The sequence below is a fragment of the Mastigoproctus giganteus genome, chromosome 12 (assembly GCF_048544385.1).
Source record: "Mastigoproctus giganteus isolate SK-2022 chromosome 12, ASM4854438v1, whole genome shotgun sequence".
Lineage (NCBI taxonomy): Eukaryota > Metazoa > Arthropoda > Arachnida > Uropygi > Thelyphonidae > Mastigoproctus > Mastigoproctus giganteus.
This window is the reverse complement of record NC_143586.1, coordinates 21811083-21828467: the sequence shown is the minus strand read 5'-3', so window position 1 is coordinate 21828467 and position 17385 is coordinate 21811083. Positions and strand designations below refer to the sequence as shown.

Sequence of the window (17385 nt, the reverse complement as noted above, 5' to 3'; positions counted from 1 at the left end):
GAGGGGTAGATGGGGAAAGTTTATATAAAGTTATTTACTTTTCCATTTAATATTTTTTGCAGCTGTTGATTACAGCCTTTATAAGATCTGTTAATAGTAATTATGGTTGAATTTTATAGTCATGTATCCTTTATGCTAAACACAAAGCCGTGGAAATGCTTTTAATCTTTTTTTTTTTTTTTTTTTACATTTTGTTAATTTTTCTCTTTATGGGGTGGAAGGGGGAGGAATAATGGAATAAATTCTATATGAAAACATGGCCATATTCTTAGACATCCACAATTGTGTTAACAAATATTTCCAGTTTTTGTTTGTGTTTTTTTTTTATATTAAAGCGGAAGTAAGATATAGTCCCATTCACTTCCACATTTACATGCAACCAACTCAGCCATCCATGACTAATGTCCATATAATATAGCCAGTCAGGGGTTGTTCCTTATAATTTCTAAAGGAGGGGGAGGGCTAAAGCAGTGTTCCAAGGAATCATTAGCTTTAATGATCATGTTAAAAAAAAAATCGTATTATTTTATTTGTAAGGGCGGGGAGGGAGCATATATCTTGAGACTATCTCTGTACATATCCAGTAAGAAATAATGAAAAAGTGAATGTGAAATTAGCTTTGGTCATTAAGTCTAAACTAAGCTGTTATATCTTGCAAAGCTAAAAGAAAAACTTGTTTTTTAATCATCGTCTTTGTAAATTTTTTTTTTTTACTTTTTAGATATGTCTGCATTTTTGAAGGACATTATTGAAAGCCTTAGAGGTGGATTTTCTGGTTCCAATCCTTATAAAGTACTGGAAGTAAATCCTGATGAATATGTTCAGTGTGAAGTGGTCTATAGAGAAGAAGGCTTATTCTTGTATGAAGAAAGAGACACATCTCCCCAGTTTCAAATTGTTTCACATGTAGCCATTACTCAAAATGCTTATACTACATTCAGGTCAGATGATTTTTGTTTTTATTCTTATGTTTAAAAAATTTTAAATTGAAATAACAGTTCTTTGAATGAATGAATGCCCAGTTTATATTTGAGGACGGCAGAAATATTATCTTAGGCCCTGCATATATTGCAAATTGGCCTGTGAACATGCACACTTATACAGACAAATACACAACAGCACAATATGACCTATAGTTGCCGAGGTGCCTAAAAACTACCAACAACAACCTGTATATATATCAGAAGCTATAGTTTAGTCCCCCTTGTGCCCATATACCAAAGTTTATATATTTTATCACCTCATTTTTTTTATATTTCTCTGTGAACAAGTTGTCCAGGTCTGTCATTCAAGTGATTGTATAGTTGAACAGGTCATGCATAGCTATGCTCCACTACCAACAGTTCTACTCCATTCCTGTAGTTTATCTGGCAGCAGACTATAGAGGTAGATGAGGTTATGGAAATTTGACATTATTTTGCTTTTCACTTCCATATACATCCAGAAAACTATGGAAATGAATCACAGTCCTGTCTGAAGATACCTTAATCAGCAGGATGAGATGCACAGTTTTTAAAATATGCAGTGCTCCAGAGCAATGCTTCTGCAGTGTTTTGAGGAGTTACAACATATTAATTAATAATGCACACCAAATACAAAGTAATAATGAACTCGCCATATTCCATTCCATTCAGGAAAAGATAGGTGGATGACACATTTCTACCATCCTCACATATCCTGGCCTAACTATGAGAAATTCACAGTGATTTTTATAGCTCTGGCTGTGCCAGCCTACAACTGTACAAATACAGGGACTCCCCGGCTTATGTAATACTTGACTTATGGAAATTGGACTTTGCGTAAGTTTTTGCCGGCCGTTGTAAACAACTTTAAAAAATTGTGGAAACGTAATTTGCATCTTGTAGGAATAAATGGAGTTATTGTGAAAATATCATAATGTGAATCCAATAACACATTGTGTTTTTTTTTTTTTTTTTTGGTAATACGTTCCAAGACCTCGGAACTTGAAATTTTCGCTATATAACTAACCTATTTATCTCTCTAAAAGGTCATTTTTATAATGGAAATTGCACTACCCTTTCATCGTTATCATATGTTCCATTATAAGAATAAATTTTGAACGTTTTTGTGATATTTTTCTAAAACACATTTCTGGAGGTCACGACAGAGGACCAGGACATACTCCTTTCAGAAGACCCACCAATCAAAACAAGAGCGTTTTCTCAGAATCAACTCCCAAGGCAGTCCATAATACAAAGTCACAAAACAGAAGAAGACAACAAATACCCTGGTAGGAAAACAGCCAACCGCTAACCAAAACAACAGGAAGGATGAAAATAAATACAGAATACCACAAAAGTCAAACAGTCAGATCCCAAATAAACCATTCATACCATCAAGTATGGAAATAAATAAGCATGTAGAAACCACCAACGACTCAAATGAAGAAGAATTTGAATCTCTGGGAGCTGAAGAAGAGAACATCCTTGATTCCCATGATTCAGATGCTTCAGAGGACAAGGAGGGTGAAAGCGATTTTCCTCTGTGTGGAAAAATTACTCTCCTTTCTATTGGAAGTACGTGGCTCCCCACAGAAGCTGGTGACAGCTCTGAAGTTCACCACTAACATACCAGAGCTTATCTCATAACTTAAGGACCTGCATTTTAAACTAAAAGGACAGGGCAGATATGAATAGATCCAAGCGCCTGTACTACTTGATTAACGGGCTCAAACAGCAATACCATCAATCAGGATGCTAACCGCCCCGAAACTTGCAAAACCCTTACCTTTATTCCTGCTGATAATGCTGACACTTAGCATGCTATCACTTAATGCGAGAGGATGCGCCTTTACATTGTGTAATAAGCTGGCCCTTCACCAGGTCCAACAACATCATGCCGGCCTACTCTTCCTACAAGAAACAAATATTAAAGCAGACACGAGGCCATCCTTGAAATAGGAAGATTGGCCATATGTGTTCCATCATTCTCCAACACAACAACGTCATGGAGCAGGAGTGAGTATCGGCCTTCGTCATAAGTCTGCCTGTAAGCCCAATGTGATAGCAGAGATTTCTGGCTACGCAATTTATGCCCTCCTGGATACACCCCAGAAGGAAACCCTGCACCTTTTTGACATCTATGTACCACAGCAGGACAAACTTGCTATTCAAATAACCAACTTCATACAAAGCCATCTCTCTACTATAGATCAGGAACACATCATTCTTGCTGGTGACTTCAGCTGCACCCTTGACCCAGAAATGGACAGAGTGCGATGCACTGAGCACTGCACAATGTTAATCAACAACTTGCAGGCTTTGAAAGCGTGCAATTTTTGTTGCACGCTTTCAAAAATGAACTGGTTGATGTATTTAGACACCGGCACCCAGAAGAAAAGTCCTACACCTGGAGGTTAGCAAATACAGCATCTGGAAGACTACCTTAGCAAGCCTGACTGGACAGATACTACATCCCAAACACACCATCCCCCTGCTCAGAAGCATCACACATTTGCCATCTCATATCTCAGATCACTCCTTTATCAAATTACAGCTCTCCTTCTCACCCAATCACTTCAAAAGTGGAGGTGCTTATTGGAGATTCAACAATAGCCTTCTTCAAGACAGGGAATACATCTCTAAGCTACAAGACCTGATATCCAATCTTGCCCAATCCAAAGACAGATTGGAGCCCATGAACACGTGGCAGCCTAGATTTAAAAGTCAACTGAAATCATTCTCGCAAACCTACAGCCATCAGAAAAGTCAACAAAAGCGTAATAAGCCTCTATCAACTTGAGCAAAGACTGAAAAATCTCCCATCGAATAGTCAGGCCCATCAGTCAACACTACAAGTCATACAAACCCACTTAGAACACTCTGCAAAAGGCGCTCTACTCAGATCGCAATACACCCACATAAATCTATCTGATGCCCCGATCAAATACTTTTTCTCATTAGAATGCAGACATCACAAAGCAACCACCATCACTGCCATTCAGCTGCAAGACGGAAACATCACTGAAGACATAGAGGAAATCTTCTCTGAAGTAACAAGATTTTATAGAGAAATTTACAGTTCTCAAGAAATGTCTACAAAGGCAACCAAGGAAATCCTTTCAGGACTTAAAAAAATCTCCCATACGGCGCAATGCAGTATGGAGAAACCAATCACCTTACAAGAACTAACAGCAGCATGCAAAGCCCTTTCAAAAAAAAAAAAAAAAAATCACCAGGTCTGGACGGACTGACTTCTGAATTCTTCAAATGTTTTGGGATCAACTCGGAGTACTACTTTTTCGAATGCTTGAAGAAGCCCAGTCCCATGGACTACCAGGTTCGGTCACCACCTCTGTCGCTCGACTGATTTCTAAGAAAGGGGATCGCACCAACCTAAAAAACTGGCACCCAATTTCCTTAATGAATATGGACTAAAATTATTTCCAAAGCCATCGCCAATAGATTAAAATCCACTCTCCCTGATATTATCGATCACCAACAAACATACTCAGTACCTGAAGATCGATTCACGACAATCTACATCTGATCCATGACCTCCTCTCCATTGCAAACAGCTAAAGAGAATTCCTAGCACTAATTAGCCTTGACCAGGAAAAGGCTTTCAACAGTGTTGAACACAGCTACCTTTTTCAAACTTTGAAAGCTTTCGGATATGGACCCCACATCATCGGAACAATCCATCTGCTATACAAGGAAGCCAAATTCTGCCTGAAACTGAACAACCAGCTCACCTGCCACTTTCCGTATTCCAGAGGGATAAAACAAGGCTGCCCACTCTCTGGACAACTCTACACAATTGCCATAGAACCATTCCTTAATAAAATTGCCACCAGGCTACAATCCTGACGAACGCTGCTACCAGAACCCCACCTAAAGATAACCTACTCAGCATATGCAGATGATGTCACAATTGCAATATGCCACAAGAGCGAATTGGAAGACATTCAAAAGGCTCACGATCTCTACGCTCAAGTATCGGGCAAAACTCAACTACTGTAAGACCAGCGGCTTGTGGGCTGGCAACTGGAAAACCAGAACCGACACTCCCCCATCCAATGCACATAGCCCAGTGAGGGACAGAAATACTTAGGTATTTCTGTCACTGTAAACAAAATACCCACATTCCGACACTATGGATAAACTAGTAGCAACAGCCACTAGAGGACTATCTCTTTCAACAATATTGAGAATGGATATGGCACAGCACCACTCAAATTACCGCCCTTCTATAAAGATGCACTGCACTGCACCGCTGGAAAAAGCTAAACTTTCGCCATACTGTTGAGAGAGCATCCCTTCCCACAATAATTTCAGAACCACTCTTCTACAATATAGAAGAGTGGTTCTGCAAATGATGATATTCTCTTCTTTCCTACATGGAACTGGGCAGGAATAAGAACCATAGGTGACCTCCTAAAACCAAGCCTTGAATGGAAAGGATCAGAAGACGTCCATTAAAACCATAAATGCAAAGCAGCAACACAGACATCTAAAATCAGCGATCACACAAGCTCTTCCAAGCATCACTACAGCTAAAGGGATTGGAAATGTGACCGGATCCTCACCTACACCAACCTTCATCATCACATCACCAGAAGACACGGTACCTCTGTCTCCTGCACCCTCCAATAAAGTCTATCAACTAATCATATCTTGCAATACAGCCATGATTTTTCCGTCATCTACCTGCTGAGCTGTCCCTGTACCCCCTTTCCACTCACCACAAGCCACCATCTAACTTTCAGTGGAACCTTCTGTACAGGACAAAATGTTCCAAATCGGATGCAGACATCCAGTGGAGACTGTGGCACAACATCCTTCCTATCCCAGTCAAGCTAAAAATCTTTGGGTTACGCACCTCAAACTACTGCCTCTTCTGCACCACTCCATGTACCCTGGAACACACATACCTGGCATGCCCTGTGAACAAAGAACTGGTCAAATACGCTTTGGATGCAGCAAAGCTTGCCTGCAACCACACCCGCACTCCGGAGTACTACTGGTACCTGCTTCATTCTGAACAGACAGCACACACCACTTGCAACTTCTTATTCATTGCTGCCAAGGCCGTCATTTACAACTTCTACTTGAAGCACATGAGAAGCAGTGATGACATACCTTCTGTTGACACATTGGCGCAACATCTCAAGTGGAGTCTACGGAGGAAGTTGCAGGGCAGACTTCTGCTCAAATTCCACCATAAAAGACCTGAAACTGTAAATGACCTTAACAGTGAATGGAAAAGTGGTCACCTCTTCAGCATCACTGAAGAGTCCATCACCTTCAACGTGTGACATTTAATATGAGACTGATCCAATGCCAATAAACTGTCTGAATTCCTGAAATTCAAATGTAGACATGTTTTTTTTTTTTTTTTCTATCAAAAGTTTTCTTTCTTTATATATATTTTTTCATTTGTACATAAAATGTAAATAGATTTTGTTGAAAATGTATCTACTGTTCATGTTTAAATAAATAAATAAATAAATAAAAAAATATATATATATAATAGTTTAAATAAATAAAATGTTTAAATAAATAAATAAATAAAAAAAATATATATATAATAGTTTAAATAAATTAAATGTTTAAATAAATAAATAAGTAAATAAAAAAAAATATATATAATAGTACTAATGAGAAAAAAAAATTTTGAATCAAACTTTTGTATCGATACCTAATTTATAAGCTACTGAATATTGATAATATTATTAAAGTTTTGTATTTTTTTTTTTTTTTTTCATTTTAAGCTAAACTGCAGCAGTTATGAATATAATTATCTATTTGGTGTTCTTGAATAGAAAAAATATAATTGAGAAATGGTGCTATGTAGCCATAGTATCAGTTTTAAATTATGTCCAAAAATCAATGTGTTTAACCACTTAGGTACATTATTTTATTTGGTTGCACCAAAATAAAATAATGTAAAAACTTGACATTATGAAAATTATATTTTAATTTTATAATGGGCTTAGTATTGATAAACAAAAAATAATAATAAAAAAAACACATTTTTAGCTGTCAACTCTCCAGATTTACAACAGAGAATTCATCCTTTTTAGTTGATTTGACCCTTCTCTCTCACTGTTGTAATATAGTCGGTGACAGAGTTTCTTCATCTTTTTTTTGGGAAATATTCATTTCTTCTTTATCTCTTTCTTTTCACAAAAAAATAATAAAACTATGTTAACATTGGATTTTTTTAAAAAAAAATTGCAATTTTTGCTTATTTTCGTTAACAAATTGGCTGCCAGATGTGCTGTGATAGTCTGTATTGGAAAATAAAGTTGCACTTTGATACATTGATTTTTAAATTACAGGAAGTTCAAAATAATTAAATAATGATAATTTTGTTACATGCCATTAGATAAATGTTTTATTTTATTTTTTTTTTGATTTGGTTTCAGATATATTTTATCAATGTTTGAAAATAAGTTTTGTGCATAAACATTGTATATTTATAAGTGATAAGATTTTATTTTGTTTTCATTTATAGTTTATTAAGAACTGATGATAGGAATCAAGCAGAAATTACCTTTGTTCAGTTCAAAGATAAGCTTCCTGTTATAATGGATTGCATTCCCAATATAACTAAAGACATGTTACAGGAGTTTACTACAGTAATAAGAGAGAAACCGTCATGGACTGTTGCACATGTAGCTGCTCGTTTTGGATTAGTCAGCTGTTTAAACCACAGCATTTTGTTAAAGTAAGTAGAATAAATGGCCTTTTTTACTTGTATTACAAACTGAATTAAGTGAAATTTGGTGTAAAAATTGCTTTATTTTCTATTACTTAGACACCTGTAATCATGATAATATTAATGCTGTTCAAAATTCCCATGTAAAATATAATTTATGTCACATAATAATCATATTATTATTATACTTTTTTTTTTTTTTTTTAATTTTCTGATATGTTTATTAAGGCAAAGTGATACATCATATACAACCCCAGGGACTCACATCTGGTGAGTATGGACTTGGCATACCCAGGGTCCTGAGCTGGATATCATCATTCTTCTCTTTCTTGGTGATTCCCTTCTACTTTTACTCTCTCTCTCTCTCTCTCTCTCTCGACTGGTGTAGCATAAGCCTCAGGCATCCTTGCACCATGTAGCTAATAATAATATTACTGTTGCATGAATGCCATAATGCATACAGAGAACAGCTACAGTTGCACCAGTAGATATATCATAATTTTATTTCAAAAAAAATTTTTCCCCATTGGCCTTTGTCATAAATTAAGTTGCTACACAAAAGGCTGAATGTTTTGTAGTCAACATGAGTTGGACCTCTTCCATGGATTCATGCTATTAACAGTTTTTTCTAGAAGGCTATGATAATATTCTCTTCAATTTATATGTATCTTATTATCCATACTGCATTGCTGAATCTAGCAGTATTTGTTATAATTAAATATAAATATTGAAAAGCTTGGTCTGAAAACAAAGTTCATTATGTGAAAAGTGTGTATCCATAATGCATCAGCATTGTCTATGCTTTAATAATTCTTCGCTGCTAGAGGCACTGTGGTAAAAAGTCAAAGGGAAAAAAGTATTAGTTTTCCCACTGCAGGATGAAGGCCTCTCCAGAAACTTTCTAGTTTATTCTGTTTTGTGCAGTGGTCATCCATTTACTACCCACGAACTTGTGAATTTCACTGTTCATCTCTGTTGTTGTCTTCCAGGTTTTCTTTTAGCTCCTCTTGGATACCATTCTGTTATTTTCTTAGTCCATCTCTCATCATGTCTTCAAGCTATGTGTCCTGTCCAAGTCCATTTCAGTTCTTTAGTTTTGATAAGAATATCCTTTATTTATGTTTGCTGCCTAATCCATGTGTGCCTAATCCATGTGCCTAATCCTAAACTACACAGCAAAGAATGGAACAAATTATATCAGGAATCAGAAGAGAAATTCTGATTCCTGATATAATTTGTTCCATTCTTTGCTGTGTAGTTTTCAGCTTCTCTTGTATTCTTTTGGTGAGTGCCAAGTTTCACTTCCATAAGTCATGGTGGGAAGTTGTTTAGATCAGTGTAGATGTCTAGATGAGTCACTGAATGTTTGTATGATAAGATGCAACTTTCACAGTGCCACAATTTCGAGATACAAACTCAGTTCCTGAATTTTTTGATCATGCCTCATATTTTATTATGATAATTTAACCAAACGTAAAATGAGGTGAATCACTTAATAAGAAGCTCTTACTGTTTTTAGTTTTGATTTAGTAAGATGTAGTGTATGTGAGGTATGTCAAGCTGGGCTTGGTACCTGGGAGTCTAACATGCTGATGGAACTGATATTCAGGTGACACTCAAGTCAAGTGGGCCGAATTTTGGTAAAGTCCATTGGTTCCGTGACAACCAAATCTTCTGCTTGCACCTTCATGATGATGATGGTACTGTTAGTAACCCTGGGTATAAACCTCATGTGCAAGTCCTGAAACACAGCATTGGTTCCGTGACAACCAAATCTTCTGCTTGCACCTTCATGATGATGATGGTACTGTTAGTAACCCTGGGTATAAACCTCATGTGCAAGTCCTGAAACACAGCACGTGGTATACTGGAGTTGACCAAGGTGTGAGCCGATATAAGCAGGAGTTGAGGTGTGGTGTCCACACCACACAGAGAAATGCCACCCCTCTGTGTTACCAGGCAGTACTAGGTAGTAGATGACTCTCATCATCCAGGGCAATTACCACCACTTTGCTTACTGGAGGCTTGTAGCAGTGGAACCCATTTTTAGGCTCCAGAGCAAAGCTCCAGCAACCCCCCATCTCTTCTATCATACAGTATGATTGATGTCTTTAGAGGTTATGGTAGGCATTATGGCAAGATCTAAGCTTCTTTACGTTTCAAGGGTACAGCTCTAAAACTGTGTTCACAGGCTGGCCATTAGATAGTCCACTGGACTGAACCTATTGGTAACTCTCTAGGAGTCTTCTGATCAGCTAGTGTATAATTGCTGCCTTTATTCTGTCAGATAGTGACTGGGGAGTCCAAGTAGTGACTGTGCAGAAGACATTGTCGAGGCCATGTTATGTCAAGGAACTGGGTATATTCTTGTGTTACACCATATCCAAAAATAATTTCGTTACTCCAACAACATGTCATCCCCACCTTTTCTTACTACTGAATACATCATGGTCAAACTAATAGAACAAAGTTATCTGTGAAAGATCTAAACTTCCCAAATACTTCCTCATTCACTTCAAGTATATGTGGTCTCAGTTCCAACATCAGTGATGTCCATTTCCTCTTACAGTCTGCCAACCTCTACATATTTTTCTAACAGAATCCCGATTATTTGTTGATACAGTCACTGCTCATCCCAGTTGCCCTAATTATTCACTCTGATTCCTTCTTTCAAAGGTGGTATTTGTGCGCATGTCCACTCTGATATTCCCTCTCAGGGACTTAGTAATTTGGAATCTCTTTTCGATCTTCTCTGGCTTAAAATCTCTACCCCATTCTATTGAATTCACCTGTTGCCTTTATCATTCTCCCAACTCCACTAATTGCTTGGAACTCTTTGACTTCCTCTCTTTGAAATTTGACTTTCTCCAGTCCAACTTTCCTAAGAGTGAGGTAATTTTCCATGGTGATTTTAATGTTCAAAATTCCAGCCTACTTCCATTTTCTAGTCACCAGCTGGTTGAGATGCTGAACACAGATTGTTCAATTACCTACCAGAATGCCAGACAATCTTAACTATATAGCCAATACCCTTTTCTGACAAACAACCCTTTTAAGTACATTGTTGAGGTGAATGGTTCTCTTTGCATCTGATATCACAACTTTATGGTTCTTCTCCAATGGAGCCTTTTTCTCATGGCCATTCTCAACCTCATGTAGTTTGGCATTAGAGGCGCCTTCATAGCCAGGTGGGCAGGAGCAGCAATGCGTAGCACACGCTACTTGATTTAGACCCGGGTTCAAGTCCGTGACTACCAAATACGGAGGATGCGGAAAGGTCAGGGAATGACCACCGCATATCCCTGGAGCAATATGGCCTTAGTTGCTAATGCTCCAAAAAAAAAAGATGGCTTAGTTTGGCATTACAAGAATGCAAAATGGGATGATTACTGTTTTAAATCTTTTGACGTCAATGCTTGCTCAGATTGTGTCAGTGAAATTATTCTTGTAGGGATGAAATCCTTTATTCCACACTCCATCTTAAAATCTTATCCTTTATCTAAACCTTGGTTTTCCAATAAATGTGCTAAGGCTGTTCAAGATAAGAATGTTGCATATCGCAATTGGCTTGTATCCAAATTTCCGATTTCATTTTCTGCCTACACCAAAGCTTGCAACAATTGTAAAGCAGTTATTAATCAGTCCAAACTAGATTTTGAATAGGGTAAGAGTAGAAAACTTGCTTCTTGTCTAGCGGTAGTTGAGCATTCTGGTCTCTTGCTAAAGCTATTGGCCACATTTTTTGCCCACCTCTGTCAAAACTAGATGGTTCTATTGCCACTTCAGCCAAAAATAAAGTCGACCTGCTAGCATCCTAATTTTCTTCTAACTCATGTATTAATGATCTTAGTGGTTTACCAAAATCATGTATTAATGATCTTTGTAAACCACCTCCTACCATTCCCAGTACACTTCATTCAGTGCCTCCTGTTGTCTTCCATCAAAATTATGTCAGAATTATTTTGATGGTATTTTTCCACTTTTTTCTCAAAACCTGTACTCCTGAACTTACTACTGTTCTGTGTTATTTTTTTTTTCACTTTCTTATTCCTTAGGTGTTTTCCCTTTTCTGCATGGAAATTTGCTCATATCTACCCAGTTTCTAAAAAGGGTGACAAATCTCTCCCATCAAATCATCATTCCATTGCACTTACTTCTACTCTTTCTAAGGTAAGTTTCAATCTGTAAAAATCACAAATCTGCTGTACCATGAAATATTGTTCCCACATCTGGGGTAGTGCTCCCAAAAGTTCTCTCAGGTTTCTAGATTCCATTGAAACATCCATTGATTCCATCTGGTTTGCCTTCTGTAATTTCTGTTCTCTCTTCTGAACTAGTCCAAACACGTGCTGCAACCTCCTTTTACTGTTCAATTCCAACTCACAGTACCAGCTTTTCTTCTTCCTCATTTATTCCTTCACCTTCTGTTTTCTGGAACAACCTCCCTTCATATGTATTTCCTGAATATTACAATCTACAGAAATTTAAGTCTAATGTCAACAGGTATCTTCTTTCATATTCTCAACTCATGCATGACAGTAAGTACTATAGGTTCTAATACCTCTTGTGCATGGAGTTTTTGGCGCCTCCATAGCCAGGTGGGCAGGAGCAGCAGTGTGTAGTATACGCTTCTTGATTAGACCGCGGTTCGAGCCTATAACCACCGCATATCCCCGGAGCAATATGGCCTTAGTTGCTAATGCTCCTAAAAACCAAATAACAACAACAGCATGGAGTTTTCATAAAAAAAAGAATATAAGGAAAAATAAACATTTTCTGTCATAGTACAATGGCAGAAAAATGTTTGAGAGTGAAATCATTTATTTATTTTATTTATTTATTTATTTTTTAAAGATTTCCTTTTTCTTTTCAGTGAAATAAATTCCCAGTGTAGTGAAAGTTTGTGTACCCCTCTTCACTTGGCTGTTAGTCACCTCCAGTTATCTGCTGTCCAAGCACTGGTTGGCTTAGATTCAAGATTAGATATTGCAGATAAAAATGGTGATACAGTCTTTCATTATGCTGCTAGAACAACAAAAGAAATTATTCAGGTTTGAACATTGATTAAAAATATTTGATTGTGTTATATTGTTTTGTACAGATATTAGTTTTTATCTCATTTCATTAATTAAATGTCTAGGTGAAATGCTTAGCATGCATTTTATGCAGGACAGTTCGAACATTAGGTTTCTAGTTTCTGATAAGTTACAGATTTTCTTGGCAAAGTACTCTTAGATTCCTCCTTTTTTTTATATTTAATTTTAACATTAAAAGTTTTTATTTTTTAATTGTTAATTTCTCTCTCTAATAAGTTGATTTGATGAATGCTTTAAATAATTTTTGTATCTTGTTTTGTCAATTATCTGTTCATTTACGTCACACAGCTTTCACACACACAGTAATATGAAAAAATAGGAGTACCCAGTATCTTTCAGCTTTTATACTGTATAAATATATATTTAAAATAAATTGATCAAATGATTATTATATACAGGGTTGTTAAAATTAAAGTATCCCTATGTAGAGGGCTGTGGAGCGAGTTCTAAGGCCCGTACTGAAGAGAAATTTGGACAACAGGTACAATAAAGAATGCGCTCGCCATTTATTGGAAAAAAAAATTAGTTACAAAATTTGTCACTGTATGGTGCATAACCATCTTAGTTACGATTATGCAAATAACTTACATTATTGGCATAATTGTAAGTTATTGCCACAGTGCCACTACTCAGTTCTACTGTACTGTATAAAAGCAAAACAGTCTCTTCAAAATCATACAGTAGATGTTTGCCAGCACTACAGCAGCAATGCCAAAAACGTTGCAGGAAAAGGCGCTATTAGTGAAGCTGTACTATCAGAACAGCAACGATGCAGCTGCGGCTATCAGAGAATTCTGGCGTCAGTAACACGAAGACACAGGTGGACTTATGACTGTTTGTGCTGTTCTCAAAATGATTATGAAATTTGAAGTGACAGGTCATCTTGGTGTTCAACCAGGTAGAGATTGAAAATGAGTGGACTCCTCTCATGTTGAAGATGTGGCTATGGCTGTCGTGAATTTATCAAGTCAATCTCCATGTGGTAGCGCAAGTGTGCCAGCTGTTTCTCGGGAAGTGGACATGCCGTATTTCCCTGTAAAGCTAGTAATGCGTCAGGTGTTGCAGTACTATCCTTACAAGATGCACATGCTACAGCAGCTAAAGCATGGTGATGCAGATATTCGAATGACAGTGGATATCACTTGGCCATGGAACAAAGTGATGAAGCCCACTTTTGCTTAAATGGACAAGTGAATACGCACAACTGTCGCACTTGGGCAACAGAAAACCCTCGAGTTATCCAAGAGGTCCCATTGCATTCTCCAAACGTGACAGTGTGGTATGGATTTATGGCCACATTCATGATTGGGCCGTATTTTTTTGAACAGATAACATTGACTAGACCACCACACCTGTTCCGTCACTAGACAGCGATATTATGAAATGTTGGGGAAAAAAAAAAATTCACAATACCAGAGCTGTAACAACGTGGGTGCCTTCAGGATACCATATTCATGCAAGATGGTGCGCCACCCCACATCTTCCGCTCTGTCCAAAGATTGCTAAGGCAACCTTTGGACACAGCGGTAGACCTGGTTCTTCAAAAAACCCCACAACCAGAAGTCGCATGGGGTGAGGTCCGGTGATCGGGGTAGCCAAAATGTCTGGAAACAACGGCTCATGACCTGTTTGTCTGTAAAGCATTAGATGTCATGTGCTAGCTATTCCAGTTGACTGTAGAAAATGCTGTTCTTCAAATGGAAACTGTTGTTCATCAAAATGGAGGACACATTGAACAATTGTAGTGCTGTTCAAGTAATTTGTATTGCCACAGCACCATATAGTGACAAATATTGTAAATAATTTTTTTCCCCCAATAAATGGTGAGCTCATTCTTTATTGTACCTGTTGTCCAAATTTCTATTCAGTACGAGCCTTAGAACTCGTTCCAGAGCCCTCTACATAGGGATACTTTAATTTTAACAACCCTGTATTTAGATTCCCATCTTTAATTATATATAATATCAATGCTCTCACTTAAGTTCTAAATATAGTATTTTATTATGAGCAAAGGTTATATATCATTTTCAAGAACTTGTAGAAATCTTGGAAAATCTAGAAAATTTTAGTGGCTGTGAACATGATGTTATGTCTTGTGATACACCCATTTAGTGCTCATTGTGGCAGAAATTACTAATCATGTAAGTGGAAAATCAATATATGAACAAAATTGGGTTTTTTTTTTTTTCAAAATTTATTTATTAAAAAATTAAATTATTATTATTTTTTTTAATTTTAGAAGTGATATAACTTGCTCTTTTGTATAAAAAAAAAAAAAAAAAAAGTTGAAATAACTTGTCTTGCTGTTGTGTCAAAGAATTTAGTAAGATCAGTACAGAATATCAGTAAAAAAATTAGTGAACAGTGAATTTTTGAACGGTTGAGCAGGCTGGGATTGATACTGTAAACATTATTACCATTGATTTCTGTCTTTTACATCTAGCCAAAAAAATAACAAACAGTTCGTAGCCATCAGCTGACTCAAGATTGGCCACACAGTTGACAAAGGCATCATACTATCAACAGTTGATTCTTGACTTTTTTTCAGCTGACATGGAAATTTACTAACCAAAAAAAAAAAAAAGAAGCATTTCAAAATTTGGGGAAAGTCAAATCTGGGAACGTGCATTAAATCTGAAAATGAGGATGCCAAATGGCAGTCACAATTAAATTTTGAAGCAGTTAATTGCATTTCAAATTAATTAATTAATTAAAAACAGTAGAATGTTTGTGCAATGCATATATTGCACAAGGAAAATTGTTCATTCAATTTCAAAAATTGTTTCCAAGGTAGAGGAGCCAAATCAGTGCTTCAGGAGTGCTTTATGAAGAATCATTTAGCTCCATTTGTATTCCATGAGGGCTGTTTAAATGCTTACAGCAATACTGACATCATTATGACTGTCCTGCCATCCTTTATTGCTGCAAAACAGAGAAACATAAGTCTGATTGAATGTGTGGCTATTTTGAAGTGGCTGGCTACATCACCAGATCTCAAACTAATATAAAATGTTTGGCCAGCTGTTGAAATCACTGATACATCACTACTTTCCACTCATTTGGAGAGTATTTAATTCCTGGGGATTTCTTAACATCCTCTTCAGGCGATCTCAGGCAAAGAGATTAGGGGTTTACCCATGAATTATTCCAGGTTTTCCAGCACACTTAATGTGCAAATTGGATTGTAAGCACATGCAAGCAGACAAATACATATATGATTATGAGTGACCAGCTCCATTGCTGTTAAAATAATAAGTTCTCTGGATGGAAGAATCATTTCTTTTGGGATCCAAATAAATAACAGACAGATGAATTTCCTTCTTTATCAGTAACAGGAATATTGAGTTAGTGTGCATTACAATCATTGAGCTTTTTTTGTGAATATAGCCATTGTATACACAAAGAAACTTTGTATACAATGTTTGTAAGAGGAAATTTTCAGATTTGAATCATGATCAAGACGCCCTGCTCTTTTTTTTTTTTTTTTTTTTTTTTTTTAGTTGAATATGGTAATATCTAAAGAATGAAATAAAAGACACCCCTCTTCATTCTTCAAATATAATTTTTAATGAAAATTAACTACATATATGCCAAACATTTTGGAACATATGGAAGAAAGGAATTAGGGAGTTTTGATACAGACAGACATGAAATTTCCTGGGCAGATGGAAAGGAGAAGCTCATGGTGTCTTAGTAATGATTTATTGAACATTTGTCCTTAGAGAAACAGACAAAGGAGATTATAATCTCATTGTATAAGGCAGTTGTATAACTGCACTTGGAATACTCTGTCCAGCTAGGGAGACTGTACCTAAAATATAAAGAAAAAAAAAAAGACATTGGGCTTCATGAAAGGATGAACATTGTTCATCTTTCTTCCAAACATCAGTCAGCAACGTTCCTAATAAGATCAGTAAAAGAATGTCCATATGAGGGGAGAAAGAATTTGAGTATGCATGCTACAGTGCTTGTAACTAAGTACATTAAAGGAGACCTGATTGAGGTCTATAAGCCTTTTAGAGGGGATAGTAAAATGAATGAAAGTGAATACTAGAACTTTAAACAAATTCAAATTATGGGGAAAGAGGTTTAGAGTAGACTGTTTTCTTTTAGCCAGTGAGTTTCTAATTACTGGAATAAGTTACCTCCTTGGGTATTTAAGGTTGAAGTTTTGGAAAATTGAGAGAGCTGGTACCATGTAAGGAGATAAACATATAGTTAGTTTATTTTTTGGCTAATCTTGCAAAAGTTTGGCTCTTTCTTGTGCTATATGACTAATACTAATACAAGTATATCTTGCTTAACAACAGGTTTAGGTTCCTCAAAAATGAGTTGTTAATCAAAATTTTTTTAAGTGAATGGTGATTTCTCCATGTATTCCCATTCCTTAAAAAAACAAATTAAACAGTAAATTGTAAATATAATAGTTGTTAGAGCAGTAATAAGGAAAGAAGTTGGCTTTCCTATTTTGAATAAACAATGTAACAACTACCTAGCTAAATAACAACATAATAATAAGAGAAAAATTGAAATTTCATGCATTGTTAGTCTACAACTATGGAAGAAAAAGAAAACTGTTGACTAAAAAAGAAAAAAAGAAGTTAAG

General features: G+C 36.4%; 1 protein-coding gene across 2 annotated transcripts in view; it reads left to right on the top strand.

Moving 5' to 3' along the window:
* iPLA2-VIA (calcium-independent phospholipase A2 VIA) overlaps positions 1 to 17385 on the top strand; it is a 173291-nt gene that overhangs the window by 25509 nt on the left and 130397 nt on the right. For both annotated transcript variants that reach the window (XM_090386690.1, XM_090386689.1), the window contains exons 2-4: positions 722 to 941; positions 7480 to 7692; positions 12557 to 12734. In XM_090386690.1, the coding sequence (XP_090242816.1) occupies positions 724 to 941; positions 7480 to 7692; positions 12557 to 12734 (609 nt within the window). In that variant the 5' untranslated portion in view covers positions 722 to 723. The remainder of the gene's footprint in view (positions 1 to 721; positions 942 to 7479; positions 7693 to 12556; positions 12735 to 17385) is intronic.